The sequence below is a fragment of the Cucurbita pepo genome, chromosome LG13 (assembly GCF_002806865.2).
Source record: "Cucurbita pepo subsp. pepo cultivar mu-cu-16 chromosome LG13, ASM280686v2, whole genome shotgun sequence".
NCBI lineage: Eukaryota > Viridiplantae > Streptophyta > Magnoliopsida > Cucurbitales > Cucurbitaceae > Cucurbita > Cucurbita pepo.
Window position 1 is genome coordinate 8,273,656 of NC_036650.1, and position 23,345 is coordinate 8,297,000.

Genomic DNA, 23,345 nt, shown 5'->3' on the forward strand with positions numbered 1-23,345 from the left:
TTTTTTTTTTTTTTTTTTTTTTTTTTTTTTTTTTTTTTTTTTTTTTTTTTTTTTTTTTTTTTTTTACAATTCCAATTATACCCATATACTTTTAAAAAAAAATATATATCCTTACAATTAATTTTAGATGAAAATCGTTAATATTTTGTTTCAAAAATACTCCATCCAGAATTAAAATAATAATAAATAATGACCAACAAAACAGTATTTGCTTAGGAAAAAGGGATATATAAGGGAACAAGTGTCCCATTTTCTCTATTAGAGACTCACCAAATTTTAATTGCATTTTTCACGAGTTAATTTGGTCCATTCACTTTTCTATTTAAAAATAAAATAAAAATAAAAAAGTTTAATCAATCAAGACCCCCTTTGTTGGGATAATTTGCCTCCCAAAAACATTACAATTTTCAAACCAAATTTTGGATATGGTTTTGGGATGCTCTTTTTACAAATTATTTGAAATTATTTTGGATTTCATACCTTTGGATTTCCTAGCACAAATTTCAAAGGGTAACCCAGAGTTAATTATGAATATTATTTTGTGAATAAGTAAGAGTTTTTAAAATAATAATAAAAAAAAATGAACAACTCGACTACTTAACTTGACCTAACCTAAAAATAGAGAGCAAAAATAGAGAGTTAGGCTGTGAAGATTTGGTTTATTCGGGTAGCCAATCCGACAAACCTTAAATTTCAGGTTAGTCCAAAAAAATTTCTAAATAGGTATTTATTATATATATATATATATATATGATAGCTCAAAATGGAAACTCTGTTTTGAAACAGATCTGTTTACTTCCTCAAATTATAGTTGTATTAATGATCCACATAATTGTAATTAAAAAATGTAATCAATAATGTTCAAAGGTGAGACAAATTGTAGGACTTTTTATTTTATTATTTAAAAAAAAAAAAGTATATATATATATATTAAAAATAAAAATAAAAAACTTTTAAACCTCCTAATCTGTCCCCTAAAGTTCAAAAATTTTGGCTTGGACAATATCAAATCATACACCATCTTAATTTCTTCATTAATCAAATTTCTAATCCAATATTAAGCAAAAAGAAGTAATCAGCAGAGATCAAAACTAAGATAATGGTAGGGAAATCCAACCTTTTTTCTTTTTGTCGAGACAGCATAATAATCCTCCCAATGAAAACTTGAAGGCCTGATGAAATGGCTAAAGATATTGCAAACTTGGTCCCCCAACAGCACCACCTCCATTGCTGGTTTCTGCAATAAATGTAGTGAGAAATGGATAAGCAGCAAGTGGGGGAAGCAATGGCTACTAATCATACAAAAATGATGACAAGTTTGTCACACTGTCTGTAAGAACCTAAGTTGTCTTTTGTTTGCTGCCTACATTCTGATCAACATCACAGCCATTGAAGATGACAATCCAAAGGCTCCAACACAAATGAAGACACTTTCTTTCTTCTTTTCTTTTCTTTTCTTTTCTTTTTTTCTCCTCTTCTATTTTCCAACCTGGTCATGAACGCACAGCAAAGTGATACAAACCCTCTTGGCTCGTTTAGTCTCACTCATATCGTTTTGCTCATGGACATGTCCTAATCAACCTGTGTGGCAAAGTTTGTCTTAGCTTGCCAAAAGAATTATTATTCGATTCAACATGGGGAGAAAAAACCAAGTATCAGCAATCAGAACTATGATATCAAACAAAAAGAATGATACATGACTAATCTTGCACTGTCTTTCTACTTTTAATTTGAAAACCCAATAACGAACCCATAACGCATCAATAGATAAGTAGAAAATGACCGCATTAGTGAAATAAAATATCTATTACAGTCAATCCAAACATAACTTAGTAGATAAGGTACCCATTACCATTTCAAATATTGATGGCTAAATCTCCCACCTACCATTTATATTTAATCCCATGGTACAAGAAAACCTGCATGAAAGTATATAACTAAGACAAATATTTGAGCAATTATCAAATTTGCAAGAGTTTTGAACTTTTAAGACTTCGAACACATTCTGGAGACCAACAACATGTATAGCTTTTAAGAAAGCTAGATTGTTTGTCAAAAGTGACTGCTAATAAGACTAGGTAGCTTTATGTTAGCTAAACAAATTGATGGGGCATTTGATGTTTCATGCTATGCGTTATAATGCGTATAATCAACATCTTCTTTTACCACCTTTGCTGCTATGACAAGCTAGAATCCATTGCTTTACTTTAGACCAAAGATAGGCATTTGTATCACTTTTCAAATATATTAAAGAAAGAAAACTCAAGGCAGCTAAACATGATTGGCATTGGTTACATTAATACACAGATCCACCAAATTTTCATAACTAATAGAAGGAAAGAACATCATTATGAAAAATTGATAAGCTCAACACGATTAAGCACATTATGAGTCAGGTAGGCGAGGTGGGGGTATTAAGAAAGACAAGATGTAGTGCTAACAAATGTTTTGAATGTAACCAAATCAGTTGTCTTCCATAAAACACTAAGAATGAACAACTCAAACCAAGTTCATTATGGGTGAGAACACACGCTACCTTTTTCACTCGTTTAGCAATGAGAACCTTTAACACCAGGAGTGAGAAAGTTTCTGCATGAACAAAAATGGTTACAATAAAGTAAACAAGGCAGAATGCTTGCAGAAATGTGCAGCTTAGTCTAGAGTCCAAGATAAGCAGAGTTGAGGGCTTTACCATACAATAAGCCTCTTATACAGTACCACCTATAGAATTTTTGATGTTCTTGGCCCCCAAGAAGCTTTAAGAGCAACACCTTGGAGATGACGGCCTGAACTTTCAGCTTTTCTGGAAGTTTCCTATTTTCTACATAAAACTCAAATAGGAACATGTACTAGGGGTCAAGAATCAATCACTTCATCGACGTTTTTCCCACTATAATTTTGCAACAAATCCTCTCTGCATCTCATGAAGAGATGTTGAAAAAAAGTTACTAAAATAAGTTTTTAAAAGTTAATTGGTTTAAAAGAATACTAAAAAGCTGGTTTTGCCAACAAAGTAACTCATACTCAATTTAGAACATTTAGTAATTTGATAACGATTTATTAACTACATAAAAACACAACTTTAAAGGAGGCTACAAATGAGAGACCCTACATTACATAAATAAGACAGGAAGTTGTATAAAACTGGAGCTTCCTTGATCACAGGAAACTTGTTTCCTTGACTTTTATTCACCACAAAGAAGTTAATCGAATCAAGCTCCAATGGGTCAACAAATTTTGAGAAACAGATGAAATATTTGAAACAAAACCTTTTGATTGATCAAATAACACATGAAACCTCATAAACTACATCGTAGGGAGACATTATGCGATTCTAAGAAGCCAGATTTGGGGAAGCAGCATCTTCTACAGGCTTCATGGAATAAAAAAGATTCAAAACATCAGCATGGTTACGAATGTCACTGGGGCATTTTGAAAGAAAGTCTTGAGCATCTCCGTGCCTTCCAGCTTGGAAAAACGCTTCAAACAAATGGAGAAACACTGACGTAGAAGGAAATCTCTTTGATGTCATTGCCTTTAGGAAACCAATGGCATCATCAGCAGTTCCAGACTTCGATACGTAAGAGATAAATGGTTCAATAAATGGTGGGAATTCATGATTTCTCATCATCCCCAACAATTTCAAAGCTTCTTTGAATTCCCCTCGTTGCAGTAGCTTGTTGATCAATGCTTTGTATGTAGAATGCCATGGCTTTAGCTGCTTTCCATCAACAAGATCAGAGAGAAGATGGCTAGCATCAGTTTCACGTCTCCTTTGACAGTAAGCATTTACTATTAAATCCAAAGCATATCCAGCAGAAGAGACGTCTCCTTTTTCAACCATTTTGTGGATGCAATCAGAGGCCATAGCAAGATCTCCAGCAGCACAAAGCCCTTCAATCAGAGATGCCCAAGTCTTGTTGTCTGGATTACATCCAGAAGCTTCTAAGCCATTCATGAAATCATTAGCTTCATCACTTTTTCCAGTCCTACCGAGTCGATATGCTACCTTTCTCTTCAAACTACCACTAAATTCATATCCATACTCTTTCATTACATTTAAAACCTCAGTGTACTCTCCAATCCTACCAACAGTAGACAGAGACTTGAGAACTGCAGAAACCATTGAATCTGTCAACACATTACCTGTCTCTGTAAATACCTTCAATGTCCTTGAGAATAGATCTAGATCTAAGTGCTTACTAACTGCTATTTTCTTTAACAGAAAAGTAAGACAATCCACCGAAGGCTTATTACCTCCTGCCATTGCAAACACATACAAATTTACAGCTTCCTCAATCATTCTTCTTTTACAAAATCGTCCCAACACCTTGGCAAATGTCTCTACCTCCATTTCGTAACCATGGCTCCTCATTTCATCGACTACTTTCCAGAATCTATCTATAGAATCTTCCCTTCCTAACACCCTGGCCATGGCATTATAAGTTTGCTCATCATGCTTAAACATCCCACTCTCACCAATCCATCGGAAAAATATAAATGCTTTTGCCGGATCTGTGCAAAGGTTCTCCAATATCATCTTAACCATATCACTTGAAAACGAAACATTCATATCACGCAGTTGCTGCTCAACATCATCTCCCCACACATTGTTCCTGACAAGTTTGCAGACAATTGAACCAATCTTCTCCGGAGACTTGTCAGTGGATCCCGATGCAAACACGTCTCTCAACTTCTCAGCTTCACTCTCCAATCCATCCTTCTCAAACTTCTCCAATACCTTATCCCGTACAGTTTTAGATATCCCATAGCCCTTTTTCTTCATATCGCAGTTTAAATCCCAAAACTCCTTAACATGGTCATTAACACCTAGGATTCCCAGCATCAAGTTATACGACTTGGAGCTAAGTTTCTCGCCATAATCCCCCGAAACCCAATTGAAAAACCTGATAGCACTATCAGGGTTCGATTCGAGCTTCCCCAAAACCTCCAACACCAAATCATGACTAATAACAATACCATTCGACTCTAAATCCTTCCTAATTTCATCCACATCCCGAGATTTAGAGAAAATATCAAACACAACAGCGTGATCAGACTCCTTCTGTTCAATCACCGATTCGGAGGAGAACGTTCGAGGAATGCCGTACCTAGATTTCACGATACTCGTGAATTGAGAATCGGAGATGGGCGGCGACGCCGTGCCGTGAACGGGATGCTTAGGAAGTAGTGAAGATAGAAAGCGAAGTGATTGCAGATTGGGATCGGAATGTACCTGAAAATGTGAGGCGTTGGATGAAATCCGAAGCTGAGAGCGAAAATGAGCTCGCAAACGTAGCAGTCGCCATGAATATCTCATATTGCGGCTTTAGGGCACAGAATCGGAAGCAAGGGCGAAGCTAAGTGAAACGCAGAGAGACACTGGTAGAAGTAGGGTTTTAGAGAAGATATGTTTTAAGTCTTAAAAATAAATAAATAAATAAATAATGGTTGACACGAAAATCGAATTTATCGGAATAAAAAATCAAAACTTTTTTTTTTTTGTACAATTTTAAAAAATTATAAATTATAAAGATAATAATTTTTAATTTGATCTTTAATTTGTTGATTAGTTATGAAAGATAATTTCTTAGTCCTTAAATTTTAAAAATTACATTTTTACAATTTTTTTTTAGATTTTTTTTTTATTATTTAGTTAAATTTTAAATATTAATATACCTCATTACTCATTCAATTAGTCAATTAAATTTTAATTTTTTTAAAATACTTTTACCTTATAAAATTATTGATATTATAAAATATCATTTGGTATTTTTTTTAATTAATTTTTTATATTAACTAAAAATCACAATATTGAAATTATATTAAAAATTATTATTTAAAAATCAAGCACCCTTTAATTCTTTTATATTAATCTTTTCTATACATATATTCTATTAATATTCTTTTAAATTATTTTAATTTCTAAATTAAAAGTTTAAAAAATTATAGAAGGCACATTTGTGATTATTTATTTTATTTATCTTAATATATGGTTGAAATCATTTATATAATCAATTTTTACGCGACTATCAAACTATATATAATCAATTTTATAAAATTTATTATTGTTATATAATTCTAAAATATTATATTTATTTTGTTGTAATTTTCTCTATTTCTAATCACTTTTTAAAATAATTATTTTAATTATTACACAAATCCTTTAAATTAACCAAATAATCGTTTATTATTAGAAAAGCTCTAGAAAATAGCATTAAATAAAATTAATGAAAAAATATGAATGATAGATGATATCATTTGTTCACGGCATCCTTAATAGCATCTGCAGTTCCTTGTGCCTTAGCCTTCATTTGTTGGCCCGTCTCTTATACCGACTCTTTTAGCGCCTTAGCCTTCATTTGTTGGCCCGTCTCTTGTACCGACTCTTTAGCTGTTTGGGCTGCATCGCTTGCCTTGTCGATCATATTGCTCACCTTCTCCTACATTAAGGATACAAATTAACATGATATATTATCAATAGCTAAAAACGAAATAAAATGTGATTCAAATGAAGACGTCAATGAATAAAAAATCTGGGTTTGACCCTTCGCCTCTCCGGCACGGTAGCTCATCCGGCTCGAGTTATCTACCATTTCAATTCTTTATTGATAGAGATTCAAAAACACCCAAAGAAAAAAAAAATGAGAATTTGAAAACCACATGAGTGAATATGGCTCCAGTTCGTTGATTTATACAGTGGGTTAGGTTAAATTAGTTTGTGACACGTGTAATACGATAATTGAATCATAGCTCCACGTGTCTAATTTTCATTGGAGTTGTTCATATATGAGGCCCATTTGACCAGGAGAAGGTGTTCAGTTGATGCAATGATAGATTAGTTTTTTTTTTACCGCTGTTTTTTTTTGGGAATGAGTCAGAATGGCATTATGGTAATAGTTTATGTTATTGGGGATATTTCTGTCATTCTGTGTGTTTTTGGTCGACAAAGAATATTTTAACTCAAATAAAATAAAGGGACTTTATTTATTATCCATTTTTATTTATTTTTCGTTAATTTTAAAGTTTAGTCAATTTATTTTTTAAATTTTAAGTTTTGAAGGCAAATTTTAAAAACCAATTTTGAAAACGGGTTTTAAATTTTATTTTTATTAATAAAAATTATTCTCATGAAAAAAAAAACGGTTATAAATAAATTATGAGAAAACTAATATAAATAATTAAATAGTATCTAATTTGTTAGAATTTGAAAAGAAAATATTAAATAAATATTAAACATTAAATTAAATTAAAATATATTATACAATAATTAAAAATTTATAAATTCAACATAAATTGATAATATATAAATCTACTAAATTTGTAATAACATTCTTTAATAAAAAAATCTTAATAAATACTAATTTCCAAGTTTAAATTACAGTTTTAACCTTCTGTAGAATAGTGAATAAAAAATTTATAATGTTAGTAAATAAATTATTTAACAGAAGTATTTTTTTTTAATAATGATTACAAACTATACGCATTTTTTTTGCAATATAAATTAAAATTAATATTGGTTATTTTAAATAATATTTCCCTAAAAACCAATAAATAAATGAAATTTTACTAAAAATTAAATGTCTCTCTTTTATAATTTTTTAATTTGGATTAATATATAAAGTATCCAATAAATTAAAAGAAAAAAAATCAAAGAATCAAAAAAATTAAAATCTCATTAATATAATTAAATATAATGAGGGAGAACTAATACATCAAAAGAACGAAGCTTGGTTAGCTTCGTCGAAGGCCAAAGAGATGAGACTTTAAAGAACATGAGAGGGAAAAAGTTGTGTATTATTAGAGGAAATGAAAAGGGTTCATTTGTTGAGGCCGGTGGTGTCCTTGATAGCCTCGATAGCTCCCTGAGCCTTGGCCATCATTTGTTGGCCTGCTTCTTGCACCGTCTCTTTGCTTCTTGCATCATTTTGTTGAGAACGCTGGCCTCGAAGGGAGTGGATTGTGATGTCCCATATTGGTTGGAGAGGAGAACGAACCACCATTAATAAGGGTGTAGAAACCTTCTTTACGCGTTTTAAAGCCTTAAGGGAAAGTCCAAATAAGACAATAGACGCGTTTTAAAGCCTTAAGGGAAAGTCCAAATAAGACAATATATGCTAGCGGTGGGGTGCGTTACAACTTTAACCATCATTTGTTGTAAAAAAACTCGTAGTGTAATGCCACGTGGCAGTTTGTGATTTGTTTAGAAATGACACGTCACAAAGTATTATATATTGGGGCCCATTGACTCGGTTTTATTTTTGAAAAATATTCAAAATTCACCCCTCTTTAAGAGACTTTTATTTCAATAATGACTGTTTATTCATAATACAATTAAACTGTAAATTTAATAAATAAGTAAATGTAGATGATAATTTACCATAATTATTCAAAACTTAAAAAGTTTTTTTTATTTTTTTTATTTTTTTTATTTTTTTTTTTCTCAATGACATGGGTTAAACTATATAAGTTAAGGGTTCAATTATTTAATTTTTTTTTTTTTTTACTATTGGTATATGAACATGGCCGGTTATCCCGTTACATATTGTCGTCAGCCAGCCTCACGGTACGTATTTCCACACTCTTATAAGAAATGTTTCTTTGTTTCTCAACGTGAAATCTCACAATCCATTTTGTCCATCGTACCATATATTGTCCGTTTTGGCCCGCTACATATCGCCGTCAGCCTCAATTTTAAAACGTGTCTGTTATGAGAGGTTTTCACAAACGTACAAAGAATACTCGGTTTTTCTCTCTAACCGACCTTGGATCTCAGAATTGTTATAGCTCGTTTCCTTCAATCTATTTAGTAAATTTTTATTTATTAATTAATTTTTTTTTTCTGGAATACTCTCTCAGTATCTAAAATTTATTTTTTCCTTGAAATATTAAAATTTAAATTAAAAAAAAAAAAAATTAAAATTGAAAACGTTGATTTTCCCCTTCATTCATTTTACAATTTTTGCCGCAACGTTGCAAAATCGTTTGCGCCTTCTGAGCCACATACGCCAAACCCATGTTCATCTTCTTAATCTAAAACCTAAAATCTCTGCAACTTTCTCCATGCCATGACAATCTTAATCATCCAAACCCTTCAAATTCCACTCCCTTTCAACATTTCTCAGATACCCTTTTCATCTTTCTTCCCTCTTGTTCAATTCGCCTCCCATTTTAGTTAGCTCAATAACCCAGGTCGGATTTCCATGGCGGGTCTCTCGATTGTTTGTAATAATCGCTACTCTCTGCCTCCAGGAAGCTTCGGAGCTCATATCAACAGCAACAAGCATCTATGGAGGTATAGAAACTTCTCTTGTAGCTCTGTTACTCTTCCTCCCATGGCTTTGCCTTCTACATACTTAGATCTTCGATGCCAGTTGCTCTGTAATTGTCAATTTAGGGTAATAAGCAATGGGCAATGGCGATTTTCTTGTAACAGTAAACTTGAGCATATGATGAATGATAAAATGCCTCCTCTGGGCAGTAGTAAAAGGAACAACAATTTGAGAAGAAAGTTTGGTTTAAGATTACGCCCGAGGTTGAGATTGTTATCCAAAAGATTAAGAACAGTTTCTGTTCGATCAGCTATGAACAATGTAAGAACATTTATTAGGAAGAATGTTAGGAAGGTGAGCCTTTCTGCTTCAGTTTGTATTGTTTTGGGGCTGTGCTATTTGTTTCTGAAAGTAACTGCAGTCCCACCTTCTAAGAATGTTCCATATTCAGATTTCATTACCAGCCTTCAGAATGGAACTGTCACCAAAGTTTTACTCGAGGAGGGGTCGCGTCGTATCTATTTTAATCGAAGTTTTACGGAGTCGATCGAAGGTTTAGATAGTAAACCATTAGTAGTAGATAGTTCTAATGGAAGTGATAAGGGAATGAATGATGATTCCAGAGCTGTGCAAGCCCCAAAGTCGAATTTATTGACAAAATTTTCTAGGAGAAGCAAAGTTGCGATTCCGGAGTGGAAATTTTCGACGAGGAAAGTAGACCATGATGAGAAGTTTTTGCTTGGTTTGATGAGAGAAAAGGGAACTACTTATAGTTCAGCACCTCAATCGGTTCTGATGTCGATGAGAACTACGTTGATAACGATCATATCTCTATGGATTCCTTTAATTCCTCTCATGTGGCTTCTTTATCGTCAACTCTCTGCATCGAACACAACTGCGAGAAAGCGCCAACCTAACAGTCCCATGGTTGGATTCGAAGACGTGGAAGGCGTTGATGGTGCTAAAGTCGAGCTCATGGAGGTAAGCTATTTAAAAATTCGATGGTACTAGATGTTATATGATCTTGTTCTAGTTCTTGAATTTTGACTTGTTTTCCATCGAAGTTCGTAATGAATCCTACTGACTGCAAGATGATTTCGACATTAGTCAATGATGAGAGGTTGTTTCGTTATAATAGAAAGTTTAGGAACTAAAATAGAAATCGAGGTAAATGTTTAGATGGTTTCTTTGTCTCTGTTGACAAAATTAATGATCATAGGTAGTATCATGTCTTCAAGGAGCTATTAGCTACCAAAAACTAGGAGCAAAGCTTCCAAAAGGTGTCCTGTTAGTAGGTCCTCCTGGAACGGGGAAAACGCTCCTTGCACGAGCGGTGGCTGGAGAAGCAGGGGTTCCGTTTTTCAGTGTATCAGCCAGTGAATTTGTTGAAATGTTTGTGGGAAGAGGGGCAGCACGTATCAGAGACCTTTTTAGTGTAGCAAGAAAATGTGCACCATCAATCGTGTTCATCGATGAACTTGATGCGGTTGGAGGGAAACGAGGTAGAAGTTTCAATGACGAACGTGACCAAACATTAAACCAGGTAATCTCGATTAGAACGTACTTACCTCTACTCTTTTCTGTATAATGTCTGTATGATCCAACTCTCCTCCTTTCTAATTACCATAGTTGTTGACCGAAATGGATGGATTTGAGTCGGACACAAAAGTGATCGTTATAGCAGCGACTAACAGACCCGAAGCATTGGATCCCGCCCTTTGTAGGCCAGGTAGATTCTCAAGAAAAGTTCTCGTAGGACAGCCCGATGAAGAAGGAAGGAGAAAAATCTTGGCAGTACACTTACGAGACGTCCCACTCGAGGAAAACCCGAACTTAATCTGCAGTCTAGTTGCATCACTCACACCTGGTTACGTGGGTGCTGATCTTGCAAACATTGTGAACGAAGCAGCACTTCTCGCTGCTCGCAGAGGTCAGTCGTTTTACTAACTTAACTCCATTTTTCGACTCGCACCATCACCCTTGTAAGGAATTATCCGTTCTTTCTTTTCTTTTTCGCAGGTGGCGAAACGCTATCGAGGGAAGATTTTATGGAAGCTATCGAAAGATCGAAATTTGGGATCAACAACAAGAAACTGAGATCTAATACAATAAACACCGAACTTGAAAGATTGTTTCCATGGATGACAGCTCTAATGGGAAGAAATGACACAAAAATGGATGGATCCCAAGGGCCATTGGGCTATCAAACTTTGAGTTGATTGACATATTGATATCATTTGCCTTGTACATAACTTTCTTGATTCATAGCGTTTCGGGTTTAGGCTGAATCGATCGGGAACGTCCCTCGCAGACATGCTACATCTCGAATAGAAATTTCATTACTTGATAATTTTTTATTTTTTTCACTAGGTTTAGAATTCGAAATTTCAACCCTATGGCTAGTTTGCATGTGCTCATAAATCGAAAAAAAAAAAAAAAAAACCCTAATCGAGATAGTTTTATTCATTAAAATTTACGATAGAGTCTGATGCTCGAGTGAACTCGAATGGATGGATGTTTGGGATGTCCTGATTAGATAATCAACACCTGGGTTCGTTTCCAACGAATGTATCTAAGTAAGCAAAGATGGCCGATGTGTCCTAAGACATGAGGCGACATCAACATGCACGAGTCATGTTGTTGAGAACGAATATGACAATAAATGCAACATTGTTGTGTTGCAACGATTGAACATCCATGCACAAACAACGCGTGTGGCCGAACAAGCTTGAATTCTGCACAAACAATGTTCGGTTGGGAAAGTCAAATCTCGCCGACGGTCCAACGAACCCAAAAAGTCGAACAAAAGAATTTAAATCTATATTCCATATTATTGAACAAAAACATAAATATTTTTTTTATTGAATCCGGATTTAAACGTCAGATGTCCGAATTTTCTACCTGAAANAAAAAAAAAAAATATATATATATATATATATATATATATAATAAAAAAGAAAAAAAGAGAGAAGAAGTAGAAACAATTTGACTTGTTTAAGCCGTTGACAAATTCATTAACAGGTCTACCGTTTGAATCTTAACTAATTAACTAAAAAAAACATGAAGAAAAAAAAAACACGATTTAAACAATTAAAACGATTAAGACAGTTAACTAATTTTAATCCGACAATTAGAAACTAATTACCCACAAAACACGGTTAATGACATGACGACGGAATCCAAAAGGATTCCTTAACTAATTTCGTGGGAAAAACAGAAGTCCAGGAGAATTGTTTTGATTTGTTTCTATCCAAGTTTTTATTTAATTTCCGTAAATATGACGTCAGCAACCCCTCTAATCCACAACTGTATCTAATTAATTTATCCACGTCAGATAATGGAATATTAGCGTGTGTACTTACGTGTAGTGCTGATTTTAACCATCTGTCCACCTGTCAAACTGTTCTTCTATTTAACGCACAGGTCAGCAGCAAAATTCATAGAATCAGAAACGAAGAAAAAAAAAAAATTTGAAAAATTTGATGGCCAGAAGTATCCTTTCAACCCAATCAAAGATCCCCAAGAACGTATTTTTTTACGCTTTCAATCGGTTGTTGAACACCGCCGCATCCTCCTCCGCCGCTGCCTTCACTTCCGCCGCTTCTACGCCGCCGCCGCCGCCGCTCAATCTTGCTGTCTCTCCGGCGGCACCCACCGTCGATTTTTCTGACACAAAGGCCTTGTTTGGGTCGTTATCAACGTTGGAGGTCCTACACGCCGCCGCCAGCCTCCATGTCGCCGCTGTCGGCCCTGTCGTAGACGTCGGAATGTGGGTTATGAACTCTAAATTGATGGATGTTGAGTTGGCTCGTGATGTAATTTTTGGTACCGTTAGACATAGTTTTTACCGACATTTTTGCGCCGGTGAGGACGACACGGCTGTCGGGAAAACCGTTCGCCGGTTGCATGATGTCGGGCTGAGAAGCATGCTCGATTACGCTATTGAATACGCCAACGATGAGGAGTCCTGTGATCGGAATCTTCATGGGTTTCTCCGAACCATTGAGGCCACTAGAGCTCTCCCACCTGGCTCTGTAAGTTCATAAGAATCTTTTTTTTCATACGGATATAATATTGTCTACTTTGAATATATGTTTTCTGACATTGTTTTGGGCTCTTTAAAATGTTGTCCACTTTGAATGAACGCCATCGGACCTCTTTAAAATGTTGTCCACTTTGAATATACGTTCATTGGGCCTCTTTAAAATGTTGTCCACTTTGAATATACGTTCATTGGGCCTCTTTAAAATGTTGTCCACTTTGAATATACCATTCATGACATTGTTTTGGGCCAAAATGTGTGAGACCACTTATAAACCCACGTGGGACTATCTCCCAACAATCCTCCGAACTATCTCCCTTGATGTCTATGTAGCCCTCGAACAGCTTTTCCTTAATCGAGGCTCAACTCTTGTCTCTAGAACCCGGGAACAAAGTACCCCTTTTATTAACACGAGTCACTTTTGCCTACACTTTCAAGGCTAGCAATTTCTTTGTTCTTAAGGGCATGACTCTGATACCATGTTAGGAATCATACTCTCCACACTAGTATGATATTATCTATTTTGAGTATAAGTTTTATGGTTTTGATTTGGGATTTTCGAAAGGGTCTCGTACCGATAAAGATGTATTTCTTACTTATAAACACATGATCATTCTCTAAATTAACGTTCGGTTTTGTTTTGTTTCGTGCAATTGATAGGCAAGCTTTGTGGTGGCTAAAGTGAGCGCAATTTGCCCATTGAGATTGCTAGAGAGAGTGAGTGACTTGTTAAGATGGCAACAAAAGGACCCATGTTTGAATCTTCCATGGAAGCTCAAAACATTCCCAATTTTCTCTGAATCAAGCCCTCTTTACCACACTCTTCAACAGCCCAATCCCTTAACAAACGAAGAACAAAAAAGCCTCCAAATAAGCCATCAAAGGCTAATGAAAATCTGCCAAAGTTGCGTGGATGCCAACGTTCCTTTAGCCATCGACGCCGAGCACACCAAAATTCAACCCGCCATTGATTACTTCACATACTCCGCCGCCATCATCCACAACAAAGACCATAACCCGATAGTGTATGGAACCCTCCAAGCCTATCTAAAAGACGCAAAGGATCGGCTTTTGTTAGTCACCAAAGAGGCCAACAAAATGAGAGTTCCTCTTGGGATTAAGCTCGTGAGAGGTGCTTATATGTCTAGTGAATCCAAGCTCGCTTCTTCTCTTGGATTTGAATCTCCCATTCACAATAGCATTCATGACACACATGCATGCTATAATAGTTGCGCGTCGTTCTTGCTCGACAACATCGCCGTAGGCTCGAGCGGAGCTATTCTCGCTACCCACAACGTCGACTCAGGTACCCAAAATCGTATCTCATTTAATAACATAGGTACCTAGAATCATGTCTCGTTTCATAACATGGGTATCCAAAATCGTGTCTCGTTTAATAACATGGGAACCTAAAACCGTGTCTCATTGAGAGTACCCAGAATTGTGTCTCATTTAATAACATAAGTACTTAGAATCATGTCTCGTTTCATAACATGGGTATCCAGAATCGTGTCTCATCTAATAATATGGGAACCCAAAATCGTGTCTTGTTGAATAACATGAGTACCCAGAATCATGTCTCATTTAATAACGTGGGTACTCAGAATCGCGTTCCTATTTAATAACATGGGTACCCAAAATCGTGTCTCGTTTAATAACATGGGTATCAATAATCGTGTCTCGTTTAATAGTATGGGTATCCAAAATAGAGCTCTGGATACCCCAAATCGTGTCTCGTTTAATAACATGGGTATCCAGAATCGAGCTCTGGGTACCCAGACTCGTGTCTCATTTAATAACATGGGTACCCAGAATCATGTTTCGTGTAATAACCATGTTAGAACGTTGTTTATAATCTACATCTCCTTTGATAACTATTTTATACCCACAATGTCGAATCAGGTACCCAGAACGGTATCTCATATAATACCCACATTAGAACGTTTTTCATAATATGGGTCTCGTTTGGTAACCATTTTGCAGGAAAATTAGCGGCGAAGAAAGCATACGAGATAGGGATCGAGAAGTTGAAGGAGAAGCTCGAGTTTGCTCAATTGTATGGAATGTCGGAAGCGTTGTCTTATGGGTTAAGAAACGCAGGGTTTCAAGTAAGCAAATACATGCCATTTGGAGCAGTGGATATGGTAATGCCATACCTTTTAAGAAGGGCAGAGGAGAATAGAGGTCTCTTATCGGCCTCAAATTTGGACAGACAGCTTATGAGGTATAGAAATATAAATATTTTGTAGGGAGGGACTTGATAGCAAATTTGACATCTTTTTTTAATTTCTTGATATTTGCAGAAAGGAGCTCCGGAGGAGGATGAAAGAGTACTTGAGGGGTGAAAGAAGGGCCTTTTAGCAAATTCTCCATTCTACAAAATTTGCAATTTAGTTCCTTTCAGCAATTTTTGCCATTTAGCTTACCGCTCGCTATCGTCTCGATCATCATTTATAATCTTGTTTTTCATAAACCGAACCAGAAATCTTCATGTAAACAGATAATAAAACAGAGATAAATTTCTTCGACCTACTTTGTTTATTTCTTTATTTTCTTTATTTATGTACATATGTATTTATTTACTTAATAAATAAATAAATATATACTTAAAATATGAAATAACAATATGTATTTTATTAATATTTTATATTTTTAATAGAAAAATAGAATTTATCTATTAATTTTTTTAAAAATAAATAAATATATATATATATATATATCATATTTAATAAGTTAATCCAGCGGGATAATGATTAAAATGAAAATTAATTTATTAATTTGCTTAAAGTCGTTTTAAAAAATAAAAAACAATTATCAAATCATAATTTAATTTCTTTTTTCAGAGAAAGTAATATAAAACCCTAGTTATTAAATATATATATATATATATTTATTTATTTATTATTATTATTATTATTTTGTTTAAAGAAAAAATAATAAAAAATAGTAGTTATCGTGATCAACCCGGCATCGTGGGGTCTCTGTTTGACTTGAAGTCATCGAGTAGCAGATCATGCTTCCCTTTTCTTTGTTTTTCGCGGAAAAGGGTTGAAGATCTGTCTTGAAAATGGTCGCTTCATCGATTTCTTCAGGCATCAATGGCGGAGGTACTTAATTTCTCCTCTTTTTCTTTCCTGTATTTGTGTTTGGAACTTCGGCTCTTATGAAATTAACCTAGAATCCCTTTCATTTTACTTCTTGTGGATATTGATTATGCTTTGTTTGGAGATTTTGTGTATGTGTTTGTGATGTTGAGTTTTGACCGAGGTTGTTGTATGAGTTTTTGCCTTCGAATTCGTCTGTTTTTGTTACCATTTTAGAGATGAAATTGCTGGAACTTTGCTAGATCTTTTATTTGGAAGATCCCAGGATTTGTCACTGTTGAATTGGAGTTTGTCTGGTTTGTTGCTTGAGATGCTGGCACTTTTTGGAAGAGAGTGAGTGAGAAGCTGTATCGGTCTGGGTTTTTTTGCTTGAAATGGTGATGTTTTTTGGAAGCTTTTTGTTGGTTTTGTGTGATTATTGCTGGATTTCACTTTTCCTTTTATTTTCCTGTTGGAATCACTGCATTTTCCTGTTTTTGGTCTCGAGATCTCACATCGGTAAAATCTTGAGTGGTAGCTCTGGAAGGGAAAGTCCAAAAAAGACAATATCCACTAGCGGTGGGCTTGAATTGTTACAAATAGTATAAGAACCAGTCACCGGACGGTATGTCAGTGAGGACGTTGGCTCCTTCCAAAGGGGTGGATTGTGAGATTCCACATTGGTTGGAGAGGGGAACAAAACATGTGTGGAAACTTCTCGCTACGAGACGCGTTTTAAAACCTTGAGGGGAAGCCCTTAAAGTGAAAGACCAAAAAATATAATATCTGCTAGCGGTGGGCTTGGATGGTTATATTAAGCTTCTCAGCCCTTCCCGCTTTCCTCTCATCTTTGATAATTTAAACCTTTTCAGGATGTCTTTCACTTGAGAGAATTCCAAGACATTTGAGGTTTTCAAATGGTTATAGAACAAAAGCAGCATCAAATCCTAATTTGAAGGCAGTCGAGGTCCCGCGTCAATGGTACAATCTCGTTGCAGACCTTCCTGTAAAACCTCCTCCTCCATTGCATCCCAAGACTTTTGAACCAATCAAACCTGAAGATTTGTCGCCTCTCTTTCCTGATGAATTGATTAAGCAAGAAGCCAGTGCTGAGCGGTACATCGACATCCCCGACGAAGTTGTCGATATCTACGGGCTTTGGCGTCCAACTCCTCTGATTAGAGCTAAGAGGTTAGAGAAGCTTCTGGGCACACCAGCTAGAATTTACTACAAGTATGAAGGAGTTAGCCCTGCTGGGTCACATAAACCCAACTCGGCTGTTCCACAAGTTTGGTATAATGTACAGGAAGGTGTCAAGAATGTCGTTACAGAAACCGGGGCTGGGCAATGGGGATGTAGTTTGGCCTTTGCTTGTAGCTTGTTCGGTATCGGCTGCGAGGTAAGAAGCAATTGTTGTGATCAATATGTAGCATAAACTCGAAGTGATTTATGAAACAGTTGAATTAAGATGCTAGAAAAATGGTTCAAAACTCATCTTCTTGGTTGCTTCTGTAACATATCACATGAAGTTTATCTTGTTTCCTTAACTAGGTGTGGCAAGTGCGTGCGTCGTATGATCAAAAACCGTATCGTCGAATGATGATGGAAACTTGGGGAGCAAAAGTACACCCATCTCCGTCCAACGTCACGGATTCAGGTAGAAAATTTCTTCAAGTTGATCCATCAAGCCCTGGAAGTTTGGGAATTGCCATTTCAGAAGCTGTGGAGGTTGCAGCTCTCAATGCTGATACCAAGTACTGTTTGGGAAGTGTCCTCAACCATGTTTTGCTTCACCAAACCGTCATCGGCGAAGAGTGTCTAAAACAAATGGAAGCCTTAGGTGAGACCCCAGATGTCATCATAGGATGCACTGGCGGAGGATCGAATTTTGCAGGTCTTAGCTTCCCGTTCCTCCGTGAGAAACTTGCTGGAAAAATAAGCCCCGTTATTCGAGCAGTTGAACCTGCAGCTTGTCCTTCATTAACGAAAGGCGTTTACGCTTATGATTATGGCGATACAGCCGGGATGACGCCATTGATGAAGATGCACACACTTGGTCACAACTTCATTCCCGACCCCATTCACGCTGGTAATGTATAATATGCTATCGAAACTAATACGACGCATTGAACTCTTTGTTTCTTGTCTTGATCATCATCTTGGCTTACTCATTTTTGGTAGGTGGATTGCGGTATCATGGTATGGCTCCATTGATATCACATGTCTATAATCTTGGTCTTCTGGAAGCTGTATCACTTCCCCAGACAGAATGCTTTCAAGGTACCCGAATTTTATCCGAAAGTTAATCGATAGGTGCTCGGGAAAGTAAGCCAGTTACTGAAAATTTGGCTCTGCATAAGTGACCAACAATGCAACAACTGAGTTTCTGTTTGTTTGCAGGTGCTATACAATTTGCTCGATCGGAAGGACTAATACCAGCACCGGAGCCAACACACGCCATAGCGGAAACGATTCGAGAGGCTCTTCGATGTCGAGAAACCGGAGAATCAAAAGTTATTCTCACAGCCATGTGCGGGCACGGTCACTTCGACTTGGCAGCTTATGAGAAGTATCTACAAGGAGGGATGACAGATCTTTCTTTTGCAGAGGAGAAGATAAAGGAATCACTAACCACCATTCCTCAGTTGGGTTGAAGTCGTCTCTAGTTTCTTCTTTCATAGAGATTACAAGAAATCTTTCATATATTAAGTTGCAAATTTTGTTAATTGATTGAAGTTTTTGTTTATGATTTCTAGAAATAAGATGGTCGCGTGTATCGTAAGTGTTATCAGAATTTGATATAAATAAAATATTTTCAATAATTTTATAACATTAATTAATTACGCGAGAGAGGTCTTTCATGGACTTATTAATATTCACGTAAAAACCTTCGAACTAATATGAGTATAATTCCGATAATTAATNTTGTTTTTTTTTTTTTTTTTTTTGTCTGTAGGTTTAACTAAATTTGATAAAAATTAAGCCTTTAAAATTTATTTTTAAAAAAAAAAAAATTAAGTGTAGTTTGAAAATAAATAAAATAAGATATTTTTAATCTTAATTGATAAAAATAAAGATTATAGGGAAAAAATTAAAAGAAAAATTCCCAAAATTTTAAAATTGGGGCTCTCATTGCGAGTCCCCGGTCTTCTTCTTCTTGCTGAACAGTGGAGTGGGGATTGGCGAAGAAATTCCTCCGGTAGGCCATTTTCCCGTTTGTTTAATTCTCCGGTAGGCCGACGAGTTTCAGGTGCCGACAAATTGTTGCAGGTAAAGAAACCTATCAAAAACGTCATGTTTATCTTCGTTATAATTTCTCGAAAACCCTAAAGTTTTCTTTTGGCTACAACGCCCATGTTCCCCTGCATCAATTAATGTTTTCTAGTTTTTTCCGGCACTATTTGATGGAATATGTGATTTCTTTCGTTGGCGACATCAAGAGGTGTTTTTTCTTCATTTACAGCGTGCCAATTTTGGGTTTGGACGTATTGTTGCTGCACATTAAGATTTAGGTTACGAAGTGACTGTTGTTTGTGTTGCATTTGGCATCGTTGTGGCATGATTTGTATACAAGCTTTTTGCTACTTGGTTAGCACCGGTTCTTTGATTTTAGTTGGTTGTTAGTCAATTAAAGTAATGGAGTTGTGGTAAGGTTTTCCTTTGATTTACGCAGGTGACTTCTGGCTATTGAAAATGGGTAGTAAAGGTCGTATTCCGCCTCCACATGCAAGGCGTCCTCTTCCAGGTTCTGGTGTCCTGCATCCAGAAGCATTTGGTCATGGGCTACGTCCTCCGCACGGTACTTTTCCTCCCTTTGACATGATGCCTCCTCCAGAAGTAATGGAACAGAAGCTAGCTGGGCAACATGTTGAGATGCAGAAACTCGTCACCGAGAATCAGAGGCTTGCTGCTACCCATGGAACATTGAGGCAAGAGCTTGCTGCTGCGCAGCATGAGCTTCAAATTCTTCATGCTCAAATAGGAGCTGTGAAATCTGAAAGAGAGCAGCAAGCAAGGAATCTTTCTGATAAGATTGCAAAGATGGAATCAGAACTACAAGCTGCTGAGCCAATTAAGTTAGAGTTGCAGCAAGCAAAATCAGATGCTCAGAACTTGATTGTAGCAAGGCAGGAGCTTATTACGAGAGTGCAACATTTGACCCAAGACCTCCAGAGGGCCCATGGAGACGTGCAGCAGGTTCCAGTTTTGATGTCAGAACTCGAGAGTTTGAGGCAGGAATATCAGCATTGTAGGTGCGTAATCTGTATAGCATTTAACTTTAGAGGGACTTTTTAGGATTTCACATAACTACGTATGTTAGTTCATGTGTAGGATCTCCTGTGAATTCAATTCAGTTTCTTTGCAGTTTTAACTAGGCCTCTAGCTTGTGGTAATAGAGGCTGCCCTAGCTCGACTTGTTTCGTTTACTATTTCTTAAAGGCTTATGTATTCTGTTTATAAATGTTAAGCCAAGGTGTCTAGTGAGTAATGTTCCTAAGTTTACTGTAGTTCATTACTATGAAACAAAGTTCCTTATACGACCCACACACGCACACAATAAAATAAAAAGAAAAATAAAGCCCTACTAGAACCTGTTTTTCCTTCATTTTTTTGAAGTTTACTGCATTGTCTATCCTTTACTGGACCAGAGTTTGATCATAATGTGCTTCAGGGGTTATGTTTCTTGCTTGTAAAATGCCATGACTAGCTATTGACCTTGCAGGGCGACCTATGACTATGAGAAAAAATTATACAATGATCATCTTGAGTCACTTCAGGTGATGGAAAAGAATTATATCACTATGGCTAGGGAACTGGAGAAGCTTAGGGCAGAGTTGACTAATACTGCTAGTCTAGAAAGAAGACATGGTACTCTTGCTTGCCTCTATTTCACTTTCTGTTGGATTATCTTATCCTTCTCGAATTTTCCTTTATCGACCACTGATATCTGACGACTGCACGTAGGTGGGCCTTATGGTACTACCCAAAACAACGAGATAGAAGCTTCTGGGAATCCAGCTGGACAAAATACTTATGAAGACGGCTATGGTGTTGCCCAGGTTAGTCACATATTCCACTTTCTAGTTTTCATGAGTTGATATGTTTGAATTTGTAGTACTCTCTTTTTGTATGTTTCTTACTATTTTGATTTAAAAGGAGAAACACCTTTTGATGGGCTCTGAGGTCTCTTTCCTATCCATGTTTTATCTAGGCTTTCCTTTGAGTCATGATCGGAGTCTCCGTGGTTTTGGGATCCATTTGTTGAGATGGTTCAGAAATGTTCATCTTTCTGGTGCGAAGCTTTCTTCTCTAGGAGGAGTAGACTTGTTTTAATCCAACCTATACTTTCTTCTCTCTTTTAATTTTTTTTCTAGTAAGAAACCAAGTTTTCATTGAGAAAAACTCTTAGGATAATAAGCAAACAAAAAGGCCTATCAAAATACAGCTCAACAAAAAGAGCCACAAAGCTAACCATACAAAAAGGGTCTCCAATCACATCTATACTTTTCCCTTTTTCCCTCGCTTGCTTCATTCCTCTTCCATTTCACGAAAGGCCGAATTCTTCTGCTGGCTAGTTGCCCATGGAAGTGTAAACACACCTTCAACCGTATCTAAGACTCCTCTTCTATAGTTTTGGGTCCTATGCTTTGTTCGAACATGTCATATGACTCGAACCGCAAGATTTGGATCACATTTTATGAAGACACGACTTTACCGTGAAGATTTAGGTTAGCTTTTGGTACCTCTTTGGTTTTAGTTTTGCATCAAACAGAACTGTTCATCCACGACTACGTTGTTTTGTAAATCTTCTTTAGTTTTGATTCTAAACCATTGGAGCATCCTTGGTAATTTTGGCCCTGTTTCATTTGGGCTTGTGTTTCTGCACATCCTTTTTATTTCCCTTTCAAGCTATGTTTTTTTTATAAAAAAAATTATCTCTATGTATGAGTATATTAGTTCAACATTTCAATGGTTAATATCATGNTTTTTTTTTTTTTTTTTTTTTTTTTTTTTTTTTTTTTTTTTTTTTTTTTTTTTTTTTTTTTTTTTTTTTTTTTAGTTTCTAAAATTTTAAAATTGTGTAATACGTCCTTAAACTTTTCGTTTTATTTTTCTTAATTATTTGTTGTTGAAAATGTGCAATAGGGACGTGGCCTGCTGCCTGCTACTGCAGGTGGTGCATCCAGTGCAGGTGCGACTGCATACACAGGACCTCAAACTGGTTCTACTGCAACCCGACCCAACTACGATGCAGCAAGAGGTACCCAACGAGGATCTGGTTACGAAGGAGCAAGAGGATCCATTTACGATTCACAGAGACCTGGTTACGATGGACAAAGAGGACCAGGTTACAATGTGCCTGGGCTACCTACTTATGATGCACCTAGGGGAGGAGCTGGCTATGATGCTCAATCCAGAGGTGTGGGGGGACATGCTGCGCCTGGAAACACCGCTCCGTATGGGTCTTCAACACCGCCTGTTCGTGGTGGCGGAGGAAACCCTGGCCGGAGATGAGCCAAAGGTACCATTTGAGAGATAATCTTATGTAGTGTTTTCTCATCAGCCTTAGTTGTCATCATCTGTTGTGCCATTCCCTCAAATTTGCAACGCCTTTTTTTTTTTTCATTGCTACTCCAATCTGTCAACAATGATGGTAAGTTTATTATCAAATGCAGTTACTTGACAAACTTGGAATGAAATCATTGGAGAACCTTACTGAAATCAACGTCAAAATCATATCTGGTTTAGTGATTTATCATTTTCAGCTGTCTAATCAATGAAACTTCACGTGATGAACTAAGAAAATCAACTAAATTTCAATTTCTAATCACTCTCCCTTCTGTTTATTGAATTTTATTAGTGGGATATGATATGTTATGTTGGATGGTTTACTTTATGAAACTTCCATAAATATTATCCTAAAAGAAAGTATAACTTAATCGATGA

At 36.1% G+C, this 23,345-nt stretch overlaps 7 protein-coding genes across 13 annotated transcripts in view; 4 read left to right on the forward strand and 3 right to left on the reverse strand.

The window, feature by feature from the left end:
• LOC111808464 (protein NSP-INTERACTING KINASE 1-like) overlaps nucleotides 1-2,101 on the reverse strand; it is an 8,005-nt gene extending 5,904 nt beyond the window's left edge. For 2 of the 5 annotated variants that reach the window (XM_023694455.1, XM_023694454.1), the window contains exons 1-2: nucleotides 1,368-2,099; nucleotides 1,118-1,237 (exon numbers count right to left, since the gene is read on the reverse strand). In XM_023694455.1, coding sequence (XP_023550223.1) covers nucleotides 1,118-1,237; nucleotides 1,368-1,390 — 143 coding nt within the window. In that variant the 5' untranslated portion in view covers nucleotides 1,391-2,099. Of the gene's footprint in view, nucleotides 1-1,117; nucleotides 1,238-1,340 lie in introns of all 5 variants that reach the window. The other 3 variants (XM_023694452.1, XM_023694451.1, XM_023694453.1) reach the window with 3 other exon arrangements.
• A 988-nt stretch (nucleotides 2,102-3,089) lies between these two features.
• Nucleotides 3,090-5,411, reverse strand: LOC111808465 (pentatricopeptide repeat-containing protein At3g02490, mitochondrial-like). The gene has a single exon (XM_023694456.1). It carries the CDS (start codon nucleotides 5,318-5,320, stop codon nucleotides 3,335-3,337), a length of 1,986 nt encoding a protein of 661 aa, XP_023550224.1. The 5' UTR covers nucleotides 5,321-5,411; the 3' UTR covers nucleotides 3,090-3,334.
• An 846-nt stretch (nucleotides 5,412-6,257) lies between these two features.
• On the reverse strand, nucleotides 6,258-6,596 carry LOC111809389 (late embryogenesis abundant protein 2-like). The gene is made up of 3 exons (XM_023695841.1): nucleotides 6,539-6,596; nucleotides 6,357-6,445; nucleotides 6,258-6,308 (listed from the first exon to the last, which is right to left on the reverse strand). The coding sequence occupies exons 1-3, from the start codon at nucleotides 6,594-6,596 to the stop codon at nucleotides 6,258-6,260; spliced, it is 198 nt and encodes a 65-aa protein (XP_023551609.1).
• Nucleotides 6,597-8,965: 2,369 nt separating this feature from the next.
• LOC111809196 (probable inactive ATP-dependent zinc metalloprotease FTSHI 3, chloroplastic) lies at nucleotides 8,966-11,627 on the forward strand. The gene is made up of 4 exons (XM_023695581.1): nucleotides 8,966-10,253; nucleotides 10,492-10,815; nucleotides 10,902-11,202; nucleotides 11,292-11,627. Exons 1-4 carry the CDS (start codon nucleotides 9,204-9,206, stop codon nucleotides 11,489-11,491), a joined length of 1,875 nt encoding a protein of 624 aa, XP_023551349.1. The 5' UTR covers nucleotides 8,966-9,203; the 3' UTR covers nucleotides 11,492-11,627.
• A 1,105-nt stretch (nucleotides 11,628-12,732) lies between these two features.
• LOC111809051 (proline dehydrogenase 2, mitochondrial-like) lies at nucleotides 12,733-15,842 on the forward strand. The gene is made up of 4 exons (XM_023695378.1): nucleotides 12,733-13,306; nucleotides 13,975-14,620; nucleotides 15,298-15,538; nucleotides 15,618-15,842. The coding sequence occupies exons 1-4, from the start codon at nucleotides 12,755-12,757 to the stop codon at nucleotides 15,673-15,675; spliced, it is 1,497 nt and encodes a 498-aa protein (XP_023551146.1). The 5' UTR covers nucleotides 12,733-12,754; the 3' UTR covers nucleotides 15,676-15,842.
• Nucleotides 15,843-16,270: 428 nt separating this feature from the next.
• Nucleotides 16,271-19,191, forward strand: LOC111809078 (tryptophan synthase beta chain 2). The gene is made up of 5 exons (XM_023695421.1): nucleotides 16,271-16,421; nucleotides 17,270-17,796; nucleotides 17,949-18,486; nucleotides 18,579-18,677; nucleotides 18,798-19,191. Exons 1-5 carry the CDS (start codon nucleotides 16,382-16,384, stop codon nucleotides 19,049-19,051), a joined length of 1,458 nt encoding a protein of 485 aa, XP_023551189.1. The 5' UTR covers nucleotides 16,271-16,381; the 3' UTR covers nucleotides 19,052-19,191.
• A 309-nt stretch (nucleotides 19,192-19,500) lies between these two features.
• On the forward strand, nucleotides 19,501-23,157 carry LOC111808956 (protein FLX-like 2). 3 transcript variants are annotated; one of them, XM_023695216.1, is made up of 6 exons: nucleotides 19,503-19,667; nucleotides 19,838-19,985; nucleotides 20,071-20,650; nucleotides 21,121-21,266; nucleotides 21,363-21,457; nucleotides 22,545-23,157. In XM_023695216.1, exons 3-6 carry the CDS (start codon nucleotides 20,091-20,093, stop codon nucleotides 22,911-22,913), a joined length of 1,170 nt encoding a protein of 389 aa, XP_023550984.1. In that variant the 5' UTR covers nucleotides 19,503-19,667; nucleotides 19,838-19,985; nucleotides 20,071-20,090; the 3' UTR covers nucleotides 22,914-23,157. The 3 variants fall into 3 exon arrangements, with proteins under 3 accessions (XP_023550981.1, XP_023550984.1, XP_023550982.1); XM_023695214.1 differs by having other exon boundaries at nucleotides 19,861-19,985; XM_023695213.1 differs by lacking the exon at nucleotides 19,838-19,985 and having other exon boundaries at nucleotides 19,501-19,667.
• The last annotated feature ends 188 nt before the right edge of the window (nucleotides 23,158-23,345 follow it).